Raw genomic sequence first — 24491 nt, forward strand, 5'->3', positions numbered from 1 at the left:
TTAGAAAACCGCTCGCTCGCCTGTCAATGCTTTTTGTAATATATAATAGGAGTCAACCTGTCTGGAGGATCATCTGATGTTAATTGATACCTCCGCCCATGGACACTGCCACTGTGTAAGACACACGTGCATTGCCGGCCTTTTTAGAGTGGGTATGGTTTTCCAAAGACACTAAGTCCTAATGTGAGCCCTCGGATAATCACATTGCCAGAATGCAAGTGCGTTGCCGGCTTATAAATGATACTAAGAACTCCTTTTAGAAAAGAAATGAGCCTTTTACAAGCTCATTTAAAGTCTAATATTGACGGTATTTTTATTACTCCTAATGTAGGTTTAATTTGTTTTTTCGTTGTATTATATCTCATATCAAATACGTTATAAGTGTACTTGTTTACCTATATGAATAAAGTTATTTTGACTTTGATTTTGTTGTGCAAGATGTAAATGCTATGGGCGACCTTTTTTATCGAATCAGCGTAAAGGATAAATAATATTTTATATTATTGACCAATTAGAAGCTTTCTATTTGATGTGTATATAGTTTAAGCAAATGTACAATTATGTGAAAACGCATTGTGACAGTGAAAATCCGAGACAATGTATGAGAAAATATATTCTTAAGATAATTTGTTGGGACCCAGACAACGTTTCCGTTTCTAGTGCATTCAATTAATCTCTTTTGTAACTTTTGCATCTCACTTCGTTTGCATAAGGTATATACGCCAGGGCTCAACCTGGCCGGATGTTAAGTGATACCTACGCCCATGGACACTGTCAGAGGGCTCGCACGTGCATAGCCGGCCTTTTCAGTATGAGTACACTCTTTTAAAAGGACCTTAAGTCAAATTGGTTCTGAAATACCTCAACGGGCAGCTGGTTTCACATAGAGATATGCTTAAACTTCGTTATTTAAAAAAAATAAGTCATGTTATCTAAAATTATTTATTAAAACAAGAAACGGTTAAATTTACAGTTTCTTCGATTAAAACCAAATAATAAACGTATACAAATTTTACTTGTAAGATACAAACTGTATTTTTGATAGTTTTTAATTAACTTAACACTTCACTATAACTATATATCTATTACTAGGCGATTAACTATCACGTAGACGGATGCGTCCTTTCTCTGAAGTGCTATTACCTAAATATAAAAAAATCTATGCATACATTGTAATTTTCGCTTTTACATTTGAAGCATATTCTTCCTCAACTTTGAACCTCAAAATGTTTTCTTCACGAGGTAAGGTAGCTTTGCCTTAATATAGGTTTTATACAGTTATGTTGTTTTTATTTTGTATGTGTATCAGTGGAACAATTGCTAAGATTGGCAATGAACAAGGAGAGTTTTCGGAGAATGTTTTATTTTATAGTATTAATTAATGACTTCCATTTGTGTACGAATCAATAGTTTTTATTTAAAAACTCCGCTTGGACTGGAAATATCGTAAATGGTACTTTTTACTTATATAAAACAAAATCAGGTTACAGCGCGTTTTAAAGAATACGTGATGATAAAATATCGAATATACATTTTCCATATGTATTCGTGTATTCCATTCCACGAATACTATTCTAATTATTAGCTATGTTTCTTCTTTTATTAGTTTTAAAAGTATCTATGGACCGCTACTCAAGTAAATACAGAACCTAGTATCGACTGTACGTTTTGACAAGACCAGTCCGCGTACAATATTGAGATCCATAATAAATATATATCAATATATTGTTTCTAATATTAGGAAGTGATCTAGTTATAAAAATGTCATTGCAATATCCGGTGTTAATACAATTTAAACGCTGAGGCGATAAATTAAAACTAAATGTGGCAGCATTCGGTGTTACGGAGTTCTACAATTTCCGATAAAACAATAATTGTTTCGGGTTAAGCAATCGGGTTAATCATACATAAACTTTAAAACCTAAAACTTGAAAATACTGAATAAGAATAGAGACTGAACTACTAAAGGCCGGCAACGCCTCGCAATTGGGTGTATCATTTAACCCCAGGTGAGCCTCCCATTTGCCTCTTGTTATATGAAAAATATGTATATGCATAGATCTACGCCAAATTTAATCATTTACCCAATAAGTAGATGAGTTATAACAATATTTAAATCATACAGTCGAACTTTTGATATATTTTAATAATGTTCTAGTACCTATATAAAGAATCGCTCTAGTCTATGACTTAGCTAATTCTATTATTAGCTTACACAAACAGGAAGGAGTTTTTATTGCACGTTCACAGACCATTGTGATAAACGATTCTTTATTTGCTTTCTATTAATCTCTAGTTTTTCTAGACTATATATAGAAGTGCTGGTGGCATAGTTTTACAAATAGCTTTGACATTTTAATTTAGAATTATAATAACAACAGTAATACTACAAAATAAAATATTTAGGTGGTTCAACGTATCAGCATCGTAGTATATTGAGAATAAGAATACACCAATTTCTTAATAATAAATTACGGTTAAAGTGCTCTTGCGGCCGGCAACGCACTTGCGAGTCGTCTGTAAAAGTGAATATCCAAGGGCAGCGGCATCACTTAACATCAGATGAGCCTGATGCCCGTTCGCCCCATGTTACCCATAAGACCGTGATGAGGTATGGGACAGATACATTTCTGTACCTGTTTTATTTCCTTTGCAAATAAGTCAGCAATATGCCAGACTAGTGAAATTTCTTCGCATAAGTGTTAATTGGGTTTCGGGTGACGGCTGAGTTTCAGAAAAGTTAACACTGCTTACAAAAAAAAACTATTTATACTTTAATTACAAGTTCCTTGACGTTTGATACATTCTAGGGAGTAGATACATTTTTATCTCCACTAACAAAAACAGAATGACTGTGCAATCAGCTCCAGGGTCTGAAAAACCCCCATCCGAATACAGGAGGGGAATTCTGTTTAATTATTTATCCAAGTTTACCACATATACATATGGTATAGGTACGTACGGTAACGTACCTACAAAGTCTTTTATCTAAAATGTGTGACAATATAGGTATACATAAACGTTACAAATAACGTACAATGAAAATATATAGAGGATAAAATAAAAATACAAGAAAAACACCAGAAATTGTTGGTAAGCAGAAAATTGCATAACAGCGGATTAGATATGATGTGGTACTTAACTATGCTTTCTTTTTCTTTCTTCTGTTATAACTTTGTTACTTTTTCCCTGTTTTGTAATTTGTGATCCTATAATAATGTTTGTCTGTGTACATTTGATTGAGTGATTATGTCGAATTTTGACATTTATCAATCTAAATTTGCGAATTAAGGATCGGGATTGGATATAATTTTAGATTATAGATCGAGTATAGAAAGCGGCCGTTAGTGATTGTAAGCATTTATTATTAGCGATAAATTTGTGCACGCTATGCGGTCCGCAGCTATCATCGAGGACACCCATTGGTCGAAAAATTTGATAACCTCTCGCGTGCTTTAATAAATAAATATATAACGCATATTTCTATTTATATAATCCCATATATAGTAATAATAAGTTACCACATAATAACGCATTTCATGTGGTAACTTTACCCAGTGACATAAGCTAATAAATTACGTTATTAATTTTGTAATTTCAAGACGCTTTTCACACGTTTCATCTCCATCGTAGGTGACAGTTTCGTCAGTTTTTGACCATACATTAAGCATATATATATATAAACAGGTTACATAAGTTTTTAGGGAACGGGCAGTAATATTACAAACAAGCGATTTCATCCAGACAACCCCATAAAAAGGACATACCTACTGATACCTAATAATTAACAAAATTAAATAATTAATATTTTTTACATGGATGTGGATTCAGTTTCCGCACTTAGACGCCCACTTGGCCATTAGTCCTGGCTAATTAAGCCAGCCTAGCTTCTTGCAGAACTTCGCAGGCTTCAAGGAGGGGAGGCTTACTGTTCGTAGGGAAAACTGATTATATATATAAGAAACGTACTTAATCTAATTGAAACTCGCGAAATTTAGTTTGAAGGCCAAGGTCAAAGGTTGTCAATGTAACAGGCAAAGAACCAGGTGACTAGCCTGACACACGCTGTCGACTTTTTTGGTCTAAAGCAAGCCTACGATGTTATCCTTCAACATGCGAATGTTAAATGCGCACATAGAAAGAAAATCCATTTGTGCACAGCCGGCGATCGAACCTACGAACTCGGAGATGAGAGTCGCACGCTAAAGCCAATAATGTGGTTCATAAATAGATATATGAATATATTCATGATCAACAAGAATATAGATCGTTTTCTCCAATTTGCAAAGTTGATGTATCTATTTGATAAAACAACATTCCTATTTAAAACCTTTATCCTGGTCTCATCTGATTTCTCTGTATATTTTCAATTGAATTTGAAAATATAACCATCTGTTTTATCCGTACAATGATTCCATTCGAACTTTGCATTACATTCCGTCTTACTATCGTATTTTATCATCAAATCCTCCACGATTTTCAGACGTGTCATCCATCTATGTTGTCATGAATTGACTAGGATTTGAACATTTTGTTCCTTATTTTTCATCCCCAATACGATATTAAATCAAAATATCATTTAAAGTATTATACACTTATTAACGTCAATAATTAAAATGTTTTTCTGAGAATTAACATAAATCCATATTGCTATTACTAACAGCATTAAAAATTAATATTGCAAATTGCTTGCTGCAATTTGCAATATCGCATTATCGCTAAAAGAACCGATCGATATTTACATTTCAAATTCGGTCCAATGTCAACATTTAAAATTAAAGTATAAACATTCACCCAAATAAACATATGACATTTGAAAGTGAGTGAAAGTGCACCGGCAACGTCCATGTTTTGTCTATAAAATTACCTTAATTACTCGTTTTACGAGATTCTGATTGAGAAATTAACAGCTATTGAGTATTTATTATAGTCATACTATTAGACACAAACTTTTATTAATAACAATTAACTTGGATAGCATGTCTCATAGATATTTCTTTATAACCAAGAAGAGTTTTCTGTATTTCGTGGATTTTGTATCAAAATGTCATGTTATTCCCGTCATCAATCATAAATCACTTCAAATGCTTGTGCTAGTACTCCCAATGGCTATACTAATCCGAATTTTAATAAAGTTTCAATATTCGTAATGCAGACGTCACCTTGAAATTGCCCGTAATAAAAACCCCACGTTAAACTGGGCATCACTATCGTTATTCGATATTACAAAGCTCCAGCGTTGTTTCAATTCTCACGGCAAATAACAGCCAGCTTGAAGTTAAGTTCGAAATCTAATGTTTAGGTATTTATACTTTTGCGCGGTCGTGTAATATCTAATGTGTTAACTTTTAACGCTATCGTCTTTGATTTTCCCATACGATTTTCTGATGCTGTAATAGAGAATGCTTAATTGTTAACTGACCATAAGTAATTTGAATATTGCTTTACTGATCTAAAGCTTTATTGTTTGAAAGTTTGATTTATTAGTTTTGAACGAATCAATTGGACAATCATATTAAATTTGGTACCGATTAATAACATTTTCACTTTTTATTTAACAGCAAAATTTATCAGACATTTAACCAGTTAAACATGAGTTAGATTTGGTAAATGTAGCTGTAGAGTTTGTGGCATTTTTTCAATTATGTGGATCGATATTTAAATAATGCAATTGTGCAGAACGTGTAATATTACTATATACAATACACGCATGAATACATTATTTATATCTAAATACTGAGGGTTTCTAGTTGGGATAGTTATGAGAGATAAGATATTAATAAAACATTCCTTTTTCAGAAAAACAATGACCGTCAAGAAATCGAATCGATGTGGAGGTTGGGCAGCAATCGTCGCAAGGCAGAAATTGCATAATGCGAAACAAGAGTTAGATGTTGTTAACATAAATAAACAGACAACACATGATGATTACAACACAATCGTTGGGTTCAACGAGAAAGACCAATTACAATTACGAACTAGAGAAGAAGCAATAGAGGATGATAAACAAAAACTTATTAAAGATTACAATTTTAAAACGAATAAATATGAGAACATCGCCATTGATGACATTATTACATGCGTCAATATTGAAAATTTCCCGAATTGCGAAAACACTCTAGTCTTCTACGTAACTAAAAATATAAATAAGGAAGCTATTGCGCTCAAATTCGAAAACGAGCAGGACTTCAAAAGAATATATTTCACATATAAATACTTTAAAATGCGGAATCGGCTTACAACAAATTACACAAGTAGTGATAGCCTCTTTGCGAAAAAGAATCTTAAAAATAGAAAAAACAGTATGGAGGACTATGGATTTTACGATAAAAAGCTCGAATATGATGTGAAACAGATAGAGCACGATGGAGTGACCCATATATCAGTTCAACAAAAAGGCTTCAATTCAAAATATGATCAACCCTTAAGTTTAATTGGTATAAGAAACGATTATGACGCTGGTGAAATAGATAGTATAATATACACTGATATAGAAATTCCAGCAAAACCTCAAAAGAAAAAATTATTTAATAAGAAAGCTAAGGCTCCATCACCTCCAATACTAACAAAAGAAACGCCGAAGGTGTTAAAAGGCGAATTTGTTAGAGTGAACGTAGACAGATCACCAGATGTTGTTCCGAAAGATTTTAAACAGAATAAAATTCCTGATATCCTTATATTTCGGGATAAGTCAAAACGAGGCAGTCCAACAAGTAATCTGTGGTCTACAAATAAAGGTAAGCATATAATTAATACTAATGGATAATTTACTTATTACACGAGGTTCTGGTATAAAATTTTATATAGGAAGAGTACTCAAAGAATTATTTGGTTATATTTTACAGGGTACTATTTGTAAATTTTTTAATTGCTATATTTTTTTATTTTGTACAATTTTAAGGAGGTGCATCCATTACCAACCTCCTTACAAAATGACAAATTAAAAATAAAATGAACACTGTCATGTATATGTAATGTAAAATAGGTTTCATACAAAAACGTTTTATAAGTATGATAAATTTCTCATCTTGATTAATTTACTACGTAATGCTGGCTCATGTTTCCGTATTGCCGTTATACAATTGCATAATGCTCTATGTTTTATGGTACCTGTATATTATAGTACTATTTTATTGACCTTTGTATAATACATAATTCGCTTCCCGCTTTTCATCAACAAAGCTCTCAGCAGCTCGTACGCCTTAAAGTGGTGAGACCTAAAGTGGTCATTAGACCACTATCATTAGATAAAATATATAAAAATTGCTATTTTCATAAACATTTCTGATATTTATATAAATATCGTTCATTAGAATCCTCTACTAAACGATAGTTGTATAGTAAAGGATAAGCAGGCGTACAGCCGCGAATGTAAAGCGACCAGTACCCAAGGCCTTTGGTGACCGTAAACTCTTGCACAACTCCGGTCATTCACTTAGCCGATGCATCTTTACAAATCAAATTGCAATTTGTCATCATCGTTATGGTTCTTGAAGAAATTTGACACAATATCAAATATACATTAATAATGTAACGGCGACAATGTTTATGGGTCAGGATTTGAAATAAATAAAGATAAATAATTAGATTAAAAAAAATAAACCAGAGTCTGTGTCAGTTTCATGATCATTTGTCAATATAATAGGCAAGTAGGTGATCAGCCTTCTGTGCATGACAGACGCCGTCAACTTTTTGGGTTTTAGACAAGAGAGAGAGATAAGTTTCCTCACGACGTTAGCTTCACCGTTCCAGCGAATGTTAAATACGCACAGACACACAGCCGGGGATCGTACCTACGATCTCCGGGATGAGAGTTGTACGCCGAAGCCACTAGACCAACACTGCCCTTTATTTAGAAGTAAATCATAATTTAATTGGGCTAAATTAGGCACCTTAAAAAAATTAGACTAACCTCTAATGGGCCCAAAGCTGTCTGTCACGGGCAATCTTATTTTAATAAGCATTTTATAACAGCATCCAACTTTTATAAAATATAATATAATAAAACAATTATAAATCAAATAACAAACATTTTTTATTTACTGACAAATATATATATCAATACAGTACTAAGGTACTACTAATAATGTCGAAAAATAAATGTTAAATATATATACAGTACATATAACACGACAGTGCAACTAAATTGCTAATTGCAGTAATCATTTATAATTTTACTTTAAATTTGATAGACTTCTGTTGAGATTTTTGGATCTAACATGGCCGTTTTCTCCCAAAGTTTTTTTTCGCTAATAAAGAATATATTGCGCAAAAATCTATTGATTTATTGGGTTGAATCGCTCGAGCTAATTAAGAATTTAAAGAGGGTGGAACAGTCACCCATTATTACCAAGCCCTTTCGGAGACAACAATCATGTATTGGGAAAGAAGCTTATTGCGTATGTCAGGCTAACAAGCTTGTTATAAAATCATAATATTTGTGTAGCCTCTCGCATTGCGAATCTCTATGACATACATTGAGACATGACATAATGTTGGTAATGCTCTAAAGAAATTCGGTACCACTGACAGCTAAAATCCTTACTTAGAGTCCGTACTCTAAAGGTATGCAAGTTGCAAGTCAGTTACTATATTTCATACTTAGTTAATGATAATAAAAAAAACGTGTGTGTACTTATGTACACGCGTTAAAAGTTATACTTCTTTGGCGTAACTAGATAAAAATATTTTCAAAAATGTTAATCTACGTTTGAAAAAAAAACGACACTAACAAAAGAAAAAACAAAAACGTTGACTATAGCTAACTTCAGGGTGTCGGGTTCTCTAACGCGCTAGAGAAGAAGAGATACTAAAGAAGTATAACTTCCAAAAAGTGTAGTTATTTGTTTAAAGTAAGTTACTAAAGTATTTTTTAGCCTACAATTCCAAGTAAAGTGAACTTATTACCTTTACGTAAGTAATTCTTAAATTTTAATACACGAAGTGACGTTGTTTATTCGACTTGGTAATGTTATGTATTTACCTTTAAAAACAGAACTAATATGAAGTCGTCCATTTTCAAGGCACTCGCATTGATAGATATCAAAATGCAAAATGATATCAAATAAAAGCCCTTTCGGATGAGCTTACTAAAATAAACTAATATTTATTTTGACGTTCGTAGTTATCAAAAATTTTTGTAATTTATCGAGGAAAAACACACCATTATAAGACAGCGTTAGCGAAGTATGTAGATCTAGACATTACATAAATATTTTACAACTAAATTGTAGAACTAATATTTTTAAATTACCATTAAATATCCTTGACCAAAAAACTAATGTTTGTACAATTAATTTGTCAGCAAACACGTAAATTGCTAATAGAACCTGTTCAAAGATTTGTTTTTATTCTGCATAATTATGTTTAAATATGGCCCTGATTTAAAAAAATAATTTAGCTCGCTCCAGTTCACTTAGGGCCCTCATAGAAACGCCAACAAAAATTTCAAGGTGCATTTACAGTGGTTACATTGGTGGTTTACTCTTTGATATACGACTTTGACTTAACAGTAGAATTAAGATGTACTCTTCATAAGAGTACATCTTAATTCCGGAGAATTGACCGTGCCTCGGAGTCCTAACAATTAGACGTCGAAAACTAATTACGAATTAATTGGAATCCAATCTCAACCACAAGGACTCTCTACTCACAACTTCTAAAATACAAATTACAATTTGTTACGAGTCAATAATTTTTCTATGAAAATCTATAACTGACAAATGTGTATAGATTCAAACATTATAACACGGTTCAGCTAATGGCTGCGCAAGTTGCAATCATTTCGGATCTAACTAACTACGTTTGAAATTACAAAAACGGTAAAATAAGAAGTCCCTACATTTCTTCGCGTCTTCCAAGCACTCTAATTTCTATCAAATCTATTTCAAGGAATATATTTTCTTTAACTCTAAGATGCTATCTTCTCCGCTACCATTGACTGTCATGTGTTTTCCGTAGGTAAATTACGATAAATTTTAGATAACTACGAACTTCAATACAATAGACGACAAACGTGGTTTCAAAGTTTAGCACGCAGATATTTTGTAGGACATAAAATTTCCCCGTTGACAGCTGACAGTCTGTGCATGTTGACACAGATACGCATTTAACAAAAGACTATTAATTTTATGACATCTTACCTGGCGTTTGCGTTTGCAAAATCCTTAACACTTGTTAATACGTCTGTTGACCAGGTTACACTTGGTTAATTCGCTTTTTAATCAGACGCGCTTGATTCCCATTTCTAAATATAATACACACAATACAATTATTTACTAAACTATCTTCATGTTCGTGGGCTGAATAGAAAGTAGCCTAATTGATCAAGTCGATTCTCTCACTCAGTTTTTAATATTAAAGGAAATTTAATCGTCAGGATAAAATATAACAGAGATTACATGCAAAATTGTCTGTAATAAACGTTATAAGCCACAAATACATAATGTTGTCGTTAGGTCTCATCTGCTTTAAAACATACGACTTCGTTCTAGCAAATGTATTTTTTTTTTTTCACTTCAAACTTATAAGATTATTTTCGATTGCTTATTATCAATATTGACGAACTAAACCTTAAATAAGTTTTCATTGTGTGACTTGTGTTATACTTGTTATATAAAAAAGTGTTACCATTTATATAAAAAGCAGTGCTGGCTTAGTGGCTTTAGCCAGCCCTGGGAAAACATCATAAGGAAACCAGAATGTCTTGAATCCAAAAATCAGAACCAACTTGTCTATGAAATAGAATCAAAGAAACGGATGAGATGGCCAAGTCCCATATAGCTTTAATCACCTCTAAAACTTATTAATCGTTAACACATGATTGTATGTCACTTATTTATACTGACTGCTGACATATAAAATATTATGATATCATAAAATGTAATTTAACTGTTAATTTTAACTGCTGATTTGATATGGCTGAGTTTTTAATTTATTATATGTACAAATTTTGTAGCAATTGAAGCATTTATTATTATTATTGCAGCGAAAATTAGCGGAATTTCCGATATCAAATAAACATTTAATAGGTTCCCTGATAATATATTTGGCAAAGTTTTTTCAAATGTAAAAGTATTTCGTTACATAAGTCTGTACTGTGTATTAGATTACAGGAAGAGTAGCAAATGGAGTAGCGCGAGAATCTTATATGTTACGCTTGAATAGTATCACACGACTAAATGAGCTATGAACCACGACCTAGGAACTGCTCATTTTCTTTCATGAGATTTAGTTCCCTTCCTTGTAAGAATAATGTTGACGGAAACAGGTACTTTATCAACTTGAAGTACTCGTGAGCAGTAAAACACCAATATAGTGATGACGTGACTTGTTCTATAAGGATATAATAGTTGATGGCGTATGTCAGGCACCGGAGGCTGATCACCTACTTCCCTGTTTGACAAAATGGACTAAAACGTTGTAGAGCCACAGATAAAAAATATTAGTTAGAACAAATCTGTTCATAACTAGTTATAAAAAAGTCATACGTCCCTATTAAATTGTGTTTGCCCTGTGACGAACTATGATTTGATTAAAAGAGGACTGGTTTTGTTCATTTACACTGAAAATCACACGTGACTTATAATTTAGAGGTCCTTTTCTATTTCTGAGGAAACAATCATTATGTTAGCTTAGTAGGCCCAGAATTATTAGAAAAAAGTATGTCAATTTCATTGATGGATGCGTACGATACATGAGAATCTGATGTTGTCGATACACCGGAATGCAAGACCGACCCGAGGGCAACACTAATACGACTTTCCAGTGTTAGAATTACGTCAAGTTATTACCATAGAAGGCTAGTAGTAGGTGCCAAAATTATACATTTTTCATATGTGGTCCGGATACAGCGCAATCGCGCGGTTTTGCTATTTTATGTTGTTAACGGGTGCCTCATTATTTTGTTTAATCTTTAGTGTATAAACTTTTGTTTATGTTTCCATACTTCCAACCCTGTGGAACAAATGTTGGTTTTTAGTAACGCTAACGATATATGCTTGCTCCACACTTCCAAGCCATCATACTTTCAATATTATTTCCTCACGAAAGTATCATTTTTGACCTTACTTGTATACCATCGTGTTAAACCCCTAAAGGCTCACCTTGCTATTTCATCAATTCGTTGAGTAATACGTGTCATCAATTTATAACAAAAATGTTTGTTCGTGAATGTTGAGTGGGTCAGATGTTTGATAACCTTTTGTACGTAAAAAACGATTTGTCGTTGTTGATTGAAAGGTTTAGAATTTCATTACGAGTTGTACTGATTGTGTACATTTTATATCATACAAATATGTAATCATAATTAATAAGTTTGGACACTAGGGCCGCGGTTTTTTAGGTTTTATAGGACAAATTCCATTTTCAGGGAGGTACACAAATAATAACAAACAACTGTATTTTGAATTAACTCGGACCGGAATTTTGCTAACAACAGCAACAGTGATTAATTTCCTGCTTATAAAAACGATAGCATTCTTCTCGTGTATCTCGTGACATAAGGTTATCGATAAGGACGAAGCTATTAATAAAGTTTTCCCCTTATTGTCTAAACGTAAAACATCCTTGTAACACACGGTCATCACATTGGCCTAATACTGTATTCAATTGAGAACGAAATAAAAAAGTATAACCTAACATAAACGTAAAAAACAGTATATTATATATGAAAATCATTAATTGCCTTATGTAATGATAATACTAGGCATCATATATCACATGCCGATAAAAGATGATTGTATGTAATTTCTTTGTCATTTATTATGTAACAAATTACATAAATTTTTCTTAATATCAATTTACATTATTGGCGCCTGACAATATTTTATTGAATTAAATGTTAATACATGATTTCGTCTTAAGATTCAGGCGCATTGTTTAATACGTTACTGTGTTTCGCATTTCCTAATTTGTATTTTAAAATTTCCAGTGAACACGGGCTACGACTCCGATTGCGAGGAATGGAGAAGCAGCCGGTCTCAGTTCTCAACGACAGCGTTTGACAGCCTCGCCCGCCCCACCAAAACTGCAATGGCCTTAACCCTCAGGAAACCGCAGCGAGTAGAACCGGTCCCTCAATATTATCGCCTAAACGACACATCCAAACTAACACCACTCCAGTTCCGGCCGAACAATTTCCTCCCCCGACCTCCGAGACTACCTAGAGCCAGCACAGATAAAAGAAACCTGGTAGATCATAGGATGTACACCTCTTTACAAAACCTGGAGATGCCAAAGAAACTAAGCGAGCCAAAAAAACAAAATGAAAAGAAGAACTATTCAAACATTTCCAATAAGATTACCGGGTTGACTAACAAATTGAGAGATTTCGGTAATGGCAACACCATTGGAAGGTTTAAGGCGCAATCGCACAGCGACGTAGCTAATTTAAAGCCAGTATTAAAAAGTCATGATGGAGCAAAACGATCCGTTGTTCGGACGTGTAGTGCTGAGCCACCAAAGAAAGTTACATTCAGCGCGTTTGCAACTGTCCAAGTCGTCTGAACGTTGATAATAAGAATCGAGAAATCAAAGTTAAATGTATTTTATTCGTCGCCAATAATTATTACGAAAAAAATTTAAAAATTAAAACTTATATAAAATTCACTGTAAAAACGCATCCGACAAAGTATTCCTTTTCGACATACGTTTCGATGAAAAAAAATCAATATTAAAACAACGGTAACATATATAAATTTGATCTTTTATAGGAAAAGCCCTTAGAAGTATATTGTCAGTCAAGTATTGAAGCACCTAGTAGATGTATATTTTAAATAATATGCAGGTCGGGAAATCGTGTAAATAGTACTAGTTAGCTTTTGTTGGTAACAATTAATGTTGTATTAGCAAAAACCGATATTATTGATACAGGCAATTAAGCAATTTCATGATAAAGTATTATGTAATAATGCGTTAAATTGAATTTGTACTTGAGACTAGATTCAGAGGGAACAGATTTGGGGAGGGCCTTTTGCATTAGTGTTTTGAGTCCCACCATTTTATTTCATATTTAATCACTGACTAATAATGATTATTAAATTACTAGAGACGATTTATACTATTAGAATATTTGTGGTATCTACATTGACCAAATATAACAGAACATATTCTATTACAAAGTTTTTTTTAGTATTGGTTTCTAGGATTTTAAAAATTAAAAGTATCATAACTTCGTACCTTTTTAAAATCTACAGACAAATCACACCCATTACAATTCAAATAATTCAGTGACTTCCGTAAAAAGCAGTTGTAGGAAAGTTACAACACGTCGCTATATTTTCCCGTATACTGTTAAAATAGTTTTTAAACAAACTATCAAAGCGCGCTCCGATGGACTGCTTTTATTACCTACATTATGTTCCCGGGAGGCTGTCAGTCCCGCCCAGTTCCCCAACTATCAGGACCTGAAGTGCTTGACCAATTGAAATGCCACCAATCTTTGTGAGAGAGATTGCCGTCGGTCAATTTCAGATGAATGTAAATCTGAAATATTGTTATTTATTTATTCTTTGTGAATAATTATTATAAGCAGTAGTCTGAGTAGGCGCTTTGCACTTTGACCTCATATAAGGGTCCTTGCACTGACGTAGTTGTATATTTTGTGAGTATTAGTCACTTTTATAGCATATATAATATATACTAATCGAAACGTCGAAACGTCGACGTGAAACTTTTCTTATCACTCCACATAAGTTACCTTAAACTGATTCAATTTTTTTTGGCATAATTGTTTTTATTCTGTGTACAAAATTATTATCTACTTTCAATATACCACATAGGTTCAGTAAACTTATATACTTATTATTTAATATTGTGTTTGTATGTAAATATATATAATTTAATGATCATTTTGTTAAATGAACTTTCTCTAATATAGGCACTTTATTTTGCGCGCCATTTCGCTAATGTTTATCATAATTTATATAAGAATATGTAGATAGATAAATTATGTTATTATGTATAAAAGTATTTACCTTATTATTAAGAACACTAATGTCATCTAGCTTCTAGAATGTTTTTGTGTTTAGCGAGTGTTTGAAAATAAAGATCAATTTGTTGATGATTGTCGTTTGTAATACCCTAAATTTTTTACTATTTTATTAAACAGATTGTTTTTAATAGAATATTGCCGCGAGGAAAAAATACTAAGCGGAGTATGGATGAGTGGAAACGGAGACAACTTGTGCAAGCTATTTGATGGTCGTTTGACATATGGAAGTTTGCATGCCTCAGCATCAATATGTAGTTAAACCATCTTTGTAAATTTTTACAATGATAAAAATGTCAAAGCCTAGCCTACATAACGCTCTTAAAAATTAGTAATGTGAATTAATAAAAAAAATGTGTGAAATTAGTAGAATATTTAAAACAAAAAGAAGCGTAATCTCTTCAAATCTCAATGGGCAATATTAAAAAACGAGCATCATTACTGTCTGAAATACATCGCCAATAACGTTTAGGAATTTGACGTATAATCACCTTTTATGTTTCTACCTCATTGGTTTAATGGATAATGCTCCTCTTTTGTCTCAATACGCAACAGGATCAAATCCTCGGCTGAAAATATAAAGAACCATAGCGAGTTCTTTAAGAAAAAAATAAATTGAAACTTGGTTCGTTGCTACTTAAGTATTTCCGAACCAATTCGACTTAGGGTCTTTTTCTTTTATTAATAAAAGCTTGCCAACGCTCGGCATACTGATACATTGGTAAAAGAACCAAAATATACACATTATAATGTTAAAAGCACTTATAGGCAAACATGACATACACGACCAGATAATACAAATAATAAACAAAACAATTAGAATTACAAAAAGCAAACGAAAATCGATGTTAAAGTCCTGGAAGTAAGAGCGAAAAAAATGGCCGAAAGGCCGGAAACGCACGTGCGACCCTTTTGGTTATGTAAGTACCCATGGGCAGCGGTATCACTAAACATCAGATGAGACTCCTGCCGTTATTACATTAAAAAAAGGCGTTTAATCACAATTATCTTATAGAGAGAACCTACGTCTTAATGCCGAACCATACTTCTAGTTGGTCCAGATGACCAGCGCAATTATTGGCCGTGGTCGGTCTGGGTTGTATAAATACCATTATTATGAATACACTAAAAATTATCATTTAATTCGCTTAGTGTTATCGTTCTTAATTCTAATATTGATTTTATAAAAAATAGCTTTTATATATTTGTTGTACGTTATCTCTGTATCTATTTGTTCGGATTGCTAAACCTTATTATTTATATCGAGAAAAGCTGACTAAATGGCATTTCAACTGCTTTAAGGCGGGTAAAACTGTGGGGCATAGCTAGTTATATGTGAAAGGTGTTTAGGTTATCAGAAACAATACATTCGTTGTGCGATATTAAACGTTATCGATAAATTGTCGTATTTTTTACAGTTGTACTTTGTTGCCTGTCTCGTCAAAACGCAACGTAAGTTTTAATAATGAATTAATTGAACATTTTACTTAAAAATATAAAGAATAAACAGGTATATAAGAGAACATTTTATCTGGATATGGTCTGAAAGGCCTAAGTGTTTTGGGAAAAAATTCCGTCTTGTAAAAATTCAGTATAGTTGCAACTTAAATTTTAGGGGTTTTAATGGATTTTCAGTGGATTAATTAACGTTAGAATATTTTAAGCTTGAACAACTTAACGGTCTTATTTACAGTTAGACATAATATTTTATTACGTTACTTTACTTCTAATAAAAAATATTTCGATAATTTCGTAAGAACGACTAGCGCCTGCTGTAATCGGGATAACGTTTCGTTGCACACAGATAACGTTAAATTTTACCATTTGTGTGCTTCTAACTTTCCCTTAGGAACCTGAACTTTAAATATGATTAATTTGTACCGTATTTTGTGTTTAGTCTTTTTTAATCTACAAAAAAATAATGTTGTATTAATCTTGTTTTAACAGTGAAAGAAAACAGGGCTCATATTTTAAAATAACGTATACATATTGTTACATTTTTATGGGTTTGAATATATAAGTAATAAAATAAAATATATCGTATATAAACTAAAATAAAATTTGAATTATCACAAAACGCCTGAAGCATTTAAAAAGCAAATATGTCCCAATTATGTTTTTTGGAAAAAAAAATATTAGATTATTTGAGTCAAAAATTATAAATAATATTAATTTTATAACGTCATAATATATTTTAATAATGTGATAAATAATGTAAGAATGTATTGTATATGTTATTATTACTTAAATTTGCACCCTATTATATGTGGCAGTATATGAGATAGGCGGCAAACAACTGATAGAGCGGGTCTCGCTAAGAATTGCGCCCCGGCCCATGAATATTGCATATAAAAAATATTAACACTTTTTAAACGGATTGAAGCTATGTATTATTATTATAAACTTATAATTATTTACATAATTTTAAATATAAATTTTCCGACGTTTCGCGTGCTTTACAGCGTGCGTGGTCACGGTGACTTTGTGACTAAATTTAAAATTATTTACATAATTTATACAGATTCTGCTACATTCATATATTTACATAGCTTGTTTATTTTTCTAGATTAAAAATATTAATTGCATTTATCTTATCAAAAAGCGACGCGATTCATCATCATCACATTGTGATTGCATATTTTATCATCATAATTCACTTCTGTATCAGACGTATTAAAAAACTAACCAAGATTTATTTATTACAGAAAATGTCGGTTGCAAGCACATTTGAGTCTAGCAAAATTGTTCCAGACGTCATCCCCGTCGCACCTTCAAAAACCATAGAGGTGAGATCTTTAAAACTTTAATGCTGCGTAACTTTTACGCAAGGTGCGCCATTTGACCTTGAGGTAGTGCGGCCGAACCTCAATTTTTAGAACCAATGCTTTTTTTGTGTGTAATTAACACCCAAACAATCGACGTTGATCCTGTAAGCATTTAAATTAGGTGAAAGATGAAAGATTAATGATGTGAAATCTCATTCACAATGGGGCATAGACATATTTGGAAACACACATTAGAAATATCCCGATACAATTATTGTTCCGAACCCGGGTTCATGAACCCAGGCAATAGTATTTTTTTTTACATTATTTTTTAAAAAATATATAGTCGCTCCCCCCACCGATGAAAAGGTATACATTATATAACATTTTCTTCTTATTATTATCTCAGCTTAGCAATAATTAATTATTATTATTATATAATATATAAATTAATTAACCGAGTAGGTCTCTATGACGCTCGATTAAATCCCCATTTAGCTCAACTACTATAGGCACACAGGCGAAAAATAACTAATCCATCATAACTACCAGATCGACCAGATCATGTTGACGTTCCTAGAAGAGTTTTAAATGTAATTGTAACAGATTTTATTACCTATTATTATTATTAATTATGTATAAACACACTGATTAATGACGATAAACCTAATTAAATATTTCAAGATAAAGTTATACAATCGTATTTTTGTTTATCAAAATAAGCAAAAATATGCGATAATGTGAGCCAAGGTCGCACAGTTTTCGTATCTGTCATATGCGACTTTGCACGTACGTAAACCTGTAATTTAAAATAACGCGTAATTCGCCTGATCAGCAATTTCGCCTCGGGCAATGGGATTTTTTTCTATGAATTTAACACTTGCTATATTAACCTACACCCAGGGCCGGAATAAGCAAGCGCGGGGCCTGTAGCAAATTCTATCAAGGGGCCCTTGGTATGCATTAGGTTCTCAAGATTAGGGTGTTAAATAGAACAAAACATGCAAATATTTTTTCTGGATTTAATATAGTAGATAACGGCAAAGCAACACTTTCTATATAGCCTTCTTTAATCAAATCATGCTCTATATTCAACAAAGTGATGATAAATTATCAAGACGTTCGATGATAAAGGTAGATGTGGTATAGATGCTAGTCAAAATATGTCGATTATAATCAAACATTACGGTAAAATGTTTGTAAAATACCTACTTATTTTTAGGATTCAGCGAGACTAAATCGAGTTCGAGATTTTTAAGTGGAAGTGATGTTTTATTACGGTTACATTGGAGCACAAGGCCCCCAAATTCGCGGAGCCCCGTAGCATTTTCTACTTTTGCTATGTGGCTAATCCGGCACTGCCTACACCCTACCATATACTATACCTATTAAGCATTTCATAGATCCAAAGATCAATGACACGTGTCAGGCAAAGATGTCTATAAAACAAATGATGGTCGAAGAAACACATCGTTTTCATTGGGAATGATATGGGATGAATAGCCATAGCATGGACGGAATAATAGTTAAATATTTAAATTTACGGTGAGGTTCTGACTGATTTCTGCCTACAAATTACGCACGCGCATGCGCATTATGGAATTGTAACCTTCTTAAATATTTTAAGACGACAATAATATGTAAATAGTCTTAATGTAGGGATTACGAAGGATAGTTTAAGATAGATATAAAAGTGCTATACTTTACATAAATGTAAGAAGTGTTCTCGATTGTGGTTACTCGGTTTGGGCACTAGTTACACAGTACTCAAAGAAAAAAAAGTGTGCGTATACTAGGGTACACACGTAAGAAGTGAAACTTATTTTTGACCTTATTTTTCGAAAAATGATTTAGAAATTGGTTAAATAAAGTTCAATAAGATAAAATTTAACAAAAGGCTTTTATTATCATGAATACAAATAATACAATTATTTCATTTTACCTTATTACTACTAAGATTCTTACAGAATTTCATTAATTGTAATAGAATTATTACTATCATTGTTATATATATCTCCTTTAATACCTATAATACGTTCAATATCTAGAAAAACGCGTGTAAACTTTTAAATTTATGCTCGACTAGACTCTCGACGAAAACAATACGCTTGATTGTTACTAGATGAGCTCATCTCAAAGAAAATTAATTGCAGCTCACTTCTAGAAACATCTCCCTTCCATGTTCCTGGCTATAAGACTCGTGATCGTGCTTTGTTTCACGTTCCTCACAGCAACACCGACAGTTATACAAAATACTCAATATGTATCGCGCTGCTCGGATATACAACCAATATTTAAGCCTTGACTTGTTAAAGCTGTTAAAGCGGAATATGCTTAAAAGGAGTGTTGAGAATATCCAAAGCACAAAACACCTGCATCATGAGCACACCCCACATACACACCCTCACTTCATACAATACAGCCAAAATAGGTATAACTTAGTTAAATATATTGAATAATTTTTATTCCTTTTCTCTTTTGTTAGCGTTTGAATCTTTTTGTTAATATTATGTGTTCCATCTTTGGCTATATCTTTAGTATTATTGTTAAGTATTACGAAATAAATAGAACGATATGGAAGGACTAGAATAAAAAAAAACTGTTTTTACTAAATAATGATATTTTTATGTTTTTAAATATCTTTAAAGTATATCTTAGTTTTTTGTAAATTTAGGTTTTTCTTAATCTTATAGAAATCTTTTTCGGAAAACAGGCAAATTAGGTATAGTGTTAGGATACAGGTATAGGTAGGTAAGATTAGGTACATAAAAATAATACAATAAAATATGTTTATTATGGAATATAAGATACAGATATCACTTATTTAACGTTATTAAATTTGAATCGGTAGATATCCCTACTCATCGGCAAAGAAGACAGAGGGTGCAGGCCGAGAAAAAAGAGCAAATCATCATACAATTTTATATGTCTGTGGCAAATAACACTTATTTTAAAACAAATATCACAAATTAATTAGAAGTAGCCTGTCTAGCACTAGTCCCAGGCCCTTTTATCAACTAGATAATCGTTAACTTTGTAGTAAGCCTTTTTACACAGCTTTTCTTAAATTTATTAAATGGCAGAGATAAAAGAGCCTCCGGGATTTTATTAAAGAAGAGTGTCCCTTTTCTTAAAAAAGAATGACTAACTTTAGATCGTCTAGTACGAGAAATTGCAGCCTTTGTTTGTTTGCCTGCGAGTATTAACATTGTGCATATGTTCTATTCTAGTAAACTTATCACTATTTTTGTATACATACATAATATTTTCATAAATATATTGCAAGGGAAAATATTGTTAGGTGTATTATTAGTTCACCAAAACCAGCTGTGTAAAATAACAGTACCTCCGTAAATAATACTGGCTTTTTCTCGTTTTCAGTTTACAGGGCAAATCCCAAAAAAAAATTCGGTTTTTTTTTCTTAGATTATTTGAAGGGGAGTCTACTTTGACACCTACTATTATTACGATGACGTTATTGCGATAAGTTAATCCAACCACTGAGAATATATACACCCTCGATCTTAGCCATTGCGGTCTTCAGGCCAGTAGTTGGACTGGCCGAGGTCCGAGAGTATATAGGTCGGAGTCCATCCTTCATGTAAATGTAACTAAAACATACATAGTAGATTTACATAGTTCTCGATACATTTCGAATAATTACATTATTTTTGACATCTACATTATTAAAGTTTATATTCCGTTTTTTCCAAAATCCAAAGGTTCCAGATAGTAGCAAAGAAAATCACAGAAAATAGAAATAAAACTAGTTGAGTTTGTTTCTTCGTAGGCCACTTGGTAGAATACTTTTATTTTGACTTCGTTACGCTTCTAAGGTAAAAAGCAGTGGCTTCAACGGGCGACTCTCATCCCCAAAGTCGTAGGTTCGATCCCCGTCTGTTCACCAATGGACTTGCTGTCTATGTGTGAGTTTAACATTCGCTCGAACGGTGAAGGAAAACAACGTCAATAATAAAAAACCGGCTTGCCTTAGGGCTAGATCTGAGGCCCACACCTAAAAAGGTCGTATTACCACTGATGTATTTATTTTATAAAAATATTAATAAAGTTCAGTCGTATATCCTATCTATAAATATAAGATATACTAGATAGTACAACTCATCATAAATCGTCGTCTCTTTTCATTACAGAATGAACACAATTTAACAGAAACAGACAACAAACTAGTTAAAACAGCTACGTTGACGGATTTCGTTTTTGTTTGCGACACGTGATATATAATTCGGAATGACACAAAAATAAATTATAATATATAAATATCAAGTGTGTTTATTAAATTTAATACCTAATGAACTTAATTTACTATTGATATTATAAAAAAATATCACAAAACATAATGTCAAAATTAAGTTATTTACAATTGGCGTCCAACTTATAGTCTCAATACTCGCCCACGCTATAAAGGGACCTTGTCTTTAAAAAATTAATCACCTTTGTGTATTATATACGTATATATACATAGAGTTGTTCCTTAGATTTTTACTTTTGCATTACTTAAGCCTGTTAACTAATCAGATTAGTCTAACATTAAGCAGGAACTATACACACCAAAAACAGCCTAAAAAACAATTTATTATCTAATTCAATATGTAAAAAAAACGGGACGGTTTATTTTAACAGTATAAAGATCTGATTATAAAAGTACCTTTGGATCTCTTGTATTAATCCAGGCCATATGACGACCCACAATATGAGGACATCTAAAATTAACATTTTTTTTTAATATCCACCGATCGCTTGCTCACCGTCGAGCGTCGGGATGCCCCCGACCCCGTTGTGGTAGTTACTGCACTGTTGCTTCCATCTCTGACGATCTATAAGTAGGTGTCAGAGAATGTAGGGCCCAGATTTTGTGATACCTGCTATGTCTCACGTAATGGGCTGCATCCTCTTGGTCTATTTCCTTTCATGAAGATTCCGGGGAATGTGTCTGGATTATTTCAACACTCTCTGGAGACAAATGCTTGAAAGGCTCTTGCTGACGCCTTTAAAATTGAGATATTGGTTCTACTGGCTGTCCGGGGAATCTATAAGCCACTTTTTTGGTCCATGATTCAACGCTTTAGAGGAAAATAGAGACGACTAGTGTTTTGACGATGTATAATGTCTTTTTTATAGACATCGATCTTACCATATATTTTCTATAAAAGTCTATATATCTAGTACTAAATAATATTTTATTACTTTTTCAGTTGAAATACCCAAGTGGCGTGGTAGCCCAGCATGGCAATGAACTCGCTCCAACAAAGGTCAAAGATCAACCAGCTGTCTCCTACGAAGCGGATCCTAATGCTTTCTACACCTTAGTCTTCACAGGTAGAATATTGATGATCTCAAACCAAATTCTTGCAAATTCTTCAAATATCTGAAACTTCATGTATTTTTTTCCGTAAAACTTAATTTAATATAGACGGTAAGGAACAGACCATGAAACTGTACAAATCAATCAATGTTATAATGAAGTTTGTATACGTTAAATTATTCATTTAAATGTGTCACAAATTTATGATTGCTTAACTTTTCTAGACCCAGACAACTACAACGGCCCAGAGCCAGTATACCGTGAGTGGCACCATTGGTTGGTCGGAAACATTCCTGGCAACAACGTCGCCTCTGGTGAGGTTCTGTCTAGCTACATTGGTTCTGGACCACCAGAAGGCACTGGCATCCATCGTTACGTATACATTCTCTACAAGCAGCCTGGAAAACTAAATTTTGACGAGAAGAAGTTAACCAACAAGTATGTTATTTCCTTTGACATATTATCATGCTTTGATGCTATTGAAATCAATATTGTAATTATTTTGACTATAATGTATGTACTCTAACTCTGTTTATGTTTTCGCCTTTCTGCCTTTTGTACCTATTATTAATGTAGTTCTCTTACTTTTATAAAAAAACAATCTGTGGAGCAATTCAAGTACACTTCTGTAGCTACAACTTGATCTAGTACTGGTACTTCTTTTATCTGTATTCTATGTGCGATATGTGTATTTTTCCACTTATTAAAACAATTTAAATCAATTTAATACAACGGGATATCAACATTTCTTCGTAAAACTGTAATTGTAATATTTTGTGGCCTCTGTCGCTATTGAAATCCGTGTCTTTAAATGGCAGGCATTTTATCAATACCAAGCTATTAACTGATACGAATGCAAAAACAGGACACCAACTTTAAGATCCTCTTTGTTTATCCGGAAACCGTGTTGCAGATAAAATCCTATTTTTAAGTTTAAACCAATTAGATTAAACAAAATTTTACTATTTCAGATCCATCGATGGCCGGGATGCCTTTTCAACGAAGAAATTCGCCGAAAAGTACAACTTGGGAGCGCCTGTTGCTGGCAACTTCTATCGCGCACAATTTGACGACTACGTCCCACTATTGTACAAGAGTTTAGGCGTTTAAAAATAAATATTATATATAGTTCATGTTTTATTACCTTTAAAAAGTACCTAGTAGTTATCATATCACCTTCTGGTTGAGAAATTTAAAATTGATGCTCTTTCAGTTCTCTATCAATTTATGTATTGGTACAGAAATATTAATCACGTAGGTCTTAACGGTTCTAAGGCAGTGTTAGCCTGGTCATAAATAAGTGAAGTAAATTATCATAAGGAAACGGGTATGCCTGAGACCCATAATCGCAGCTAGTAGCTAAATAAAATAAAGAATTGTATTTAAGTATGCACAACATTTCATTCTTCCGCCG

At 32.8% G+C, this 24491-nt stretch overlaps 2 protein-coding genes across 3 annotated transcripts in view; both read left to right on the forward strand.

Moving 5' to 3' along the window:
* Positions 1–14899, forward strand: part of LOC123710189 — a 57710-nt gene extending 42811 nt beyond the window's left edge. For both annotated transcript variants that reach the window (XM_045661944.1, XM_045661945.1), the window contains 2 exons: positions 5800–6737; positions 12932–14899. In XM_045661944.1, coding sequence (XP_045517900.1) covers positions 5807–6737; positions 12932–13506 — 1506 coding nt within the window. In that variant the 5' untranslated portion in view covers positions 5800–5806 and the 3' untranslated portion in view covers positions 13507–14899. The remainder of the gene's footprint in view (positions 1–5799; positions 6738–12931) is intronic.
* Positions 14900–16370: 1471 nt separating this feature from the next.
* LOC123710389 (protein D2-like) lies at positions 16371–24205 on the forward strand. The gene is made up of 5 exons (XM_045662240.1): positions 16371–16441; positions 17695–17775; positions 22968–23091; positions 23302–23515; positions 24049–24205. Exons 2-5 carry the CDS (start codon positions 17698–17700, stop codon positions 24185–24187), a joined length of 555 nt encoding a protein of 184 aa, XP_045518196.1. The 5' UTR covers positions 16371–16441; positions 17695–17697; the 3' UTR covers positions 24188–24205.
* The last annotated feature ends 286 nt before the right edge of the window (positions 24206–24491 follow it).

The sequence above is a fragment of the Pieris brassicae genome, chromosome 5, assembly GCF_905147105.1.
Source record: "Pieris brassicae chromosome 5, ilPieBrab1.1, whole genome shotgun sequence".
NCBI classification, from domain to species: domain Eukaryota; kingdom Metazoa; phylum Arthropoda; class Insecta; order Lepidoptera; family Pieridae; genus Pieris; species Pieris brassicae.

Bases quoted from the DNA above. Each gene is read 5' to 3' on its own strand.
- LOC123710389 (XM_045662240.1), top strand. From the start codon at position 17,698: ATGTCGGTTGCAAGCACATTTGAGTCTAGCAAAATTGTTCCAGACGTC. The intron at 23,092-23,301 runs GTAGAATATTGA...TAACTTTTCTAG, and splicing joins CTACACCTTAGTCTTCACAG to ACCCAGACAACTACAACGGC. The intron at 23,516-24,048 runs GTATGTTATTTC...TTACTATTTCAG, and splicing joins GAGAAGAAGTTAACCAACAA to ATCCATCGATGGCCGGGATG.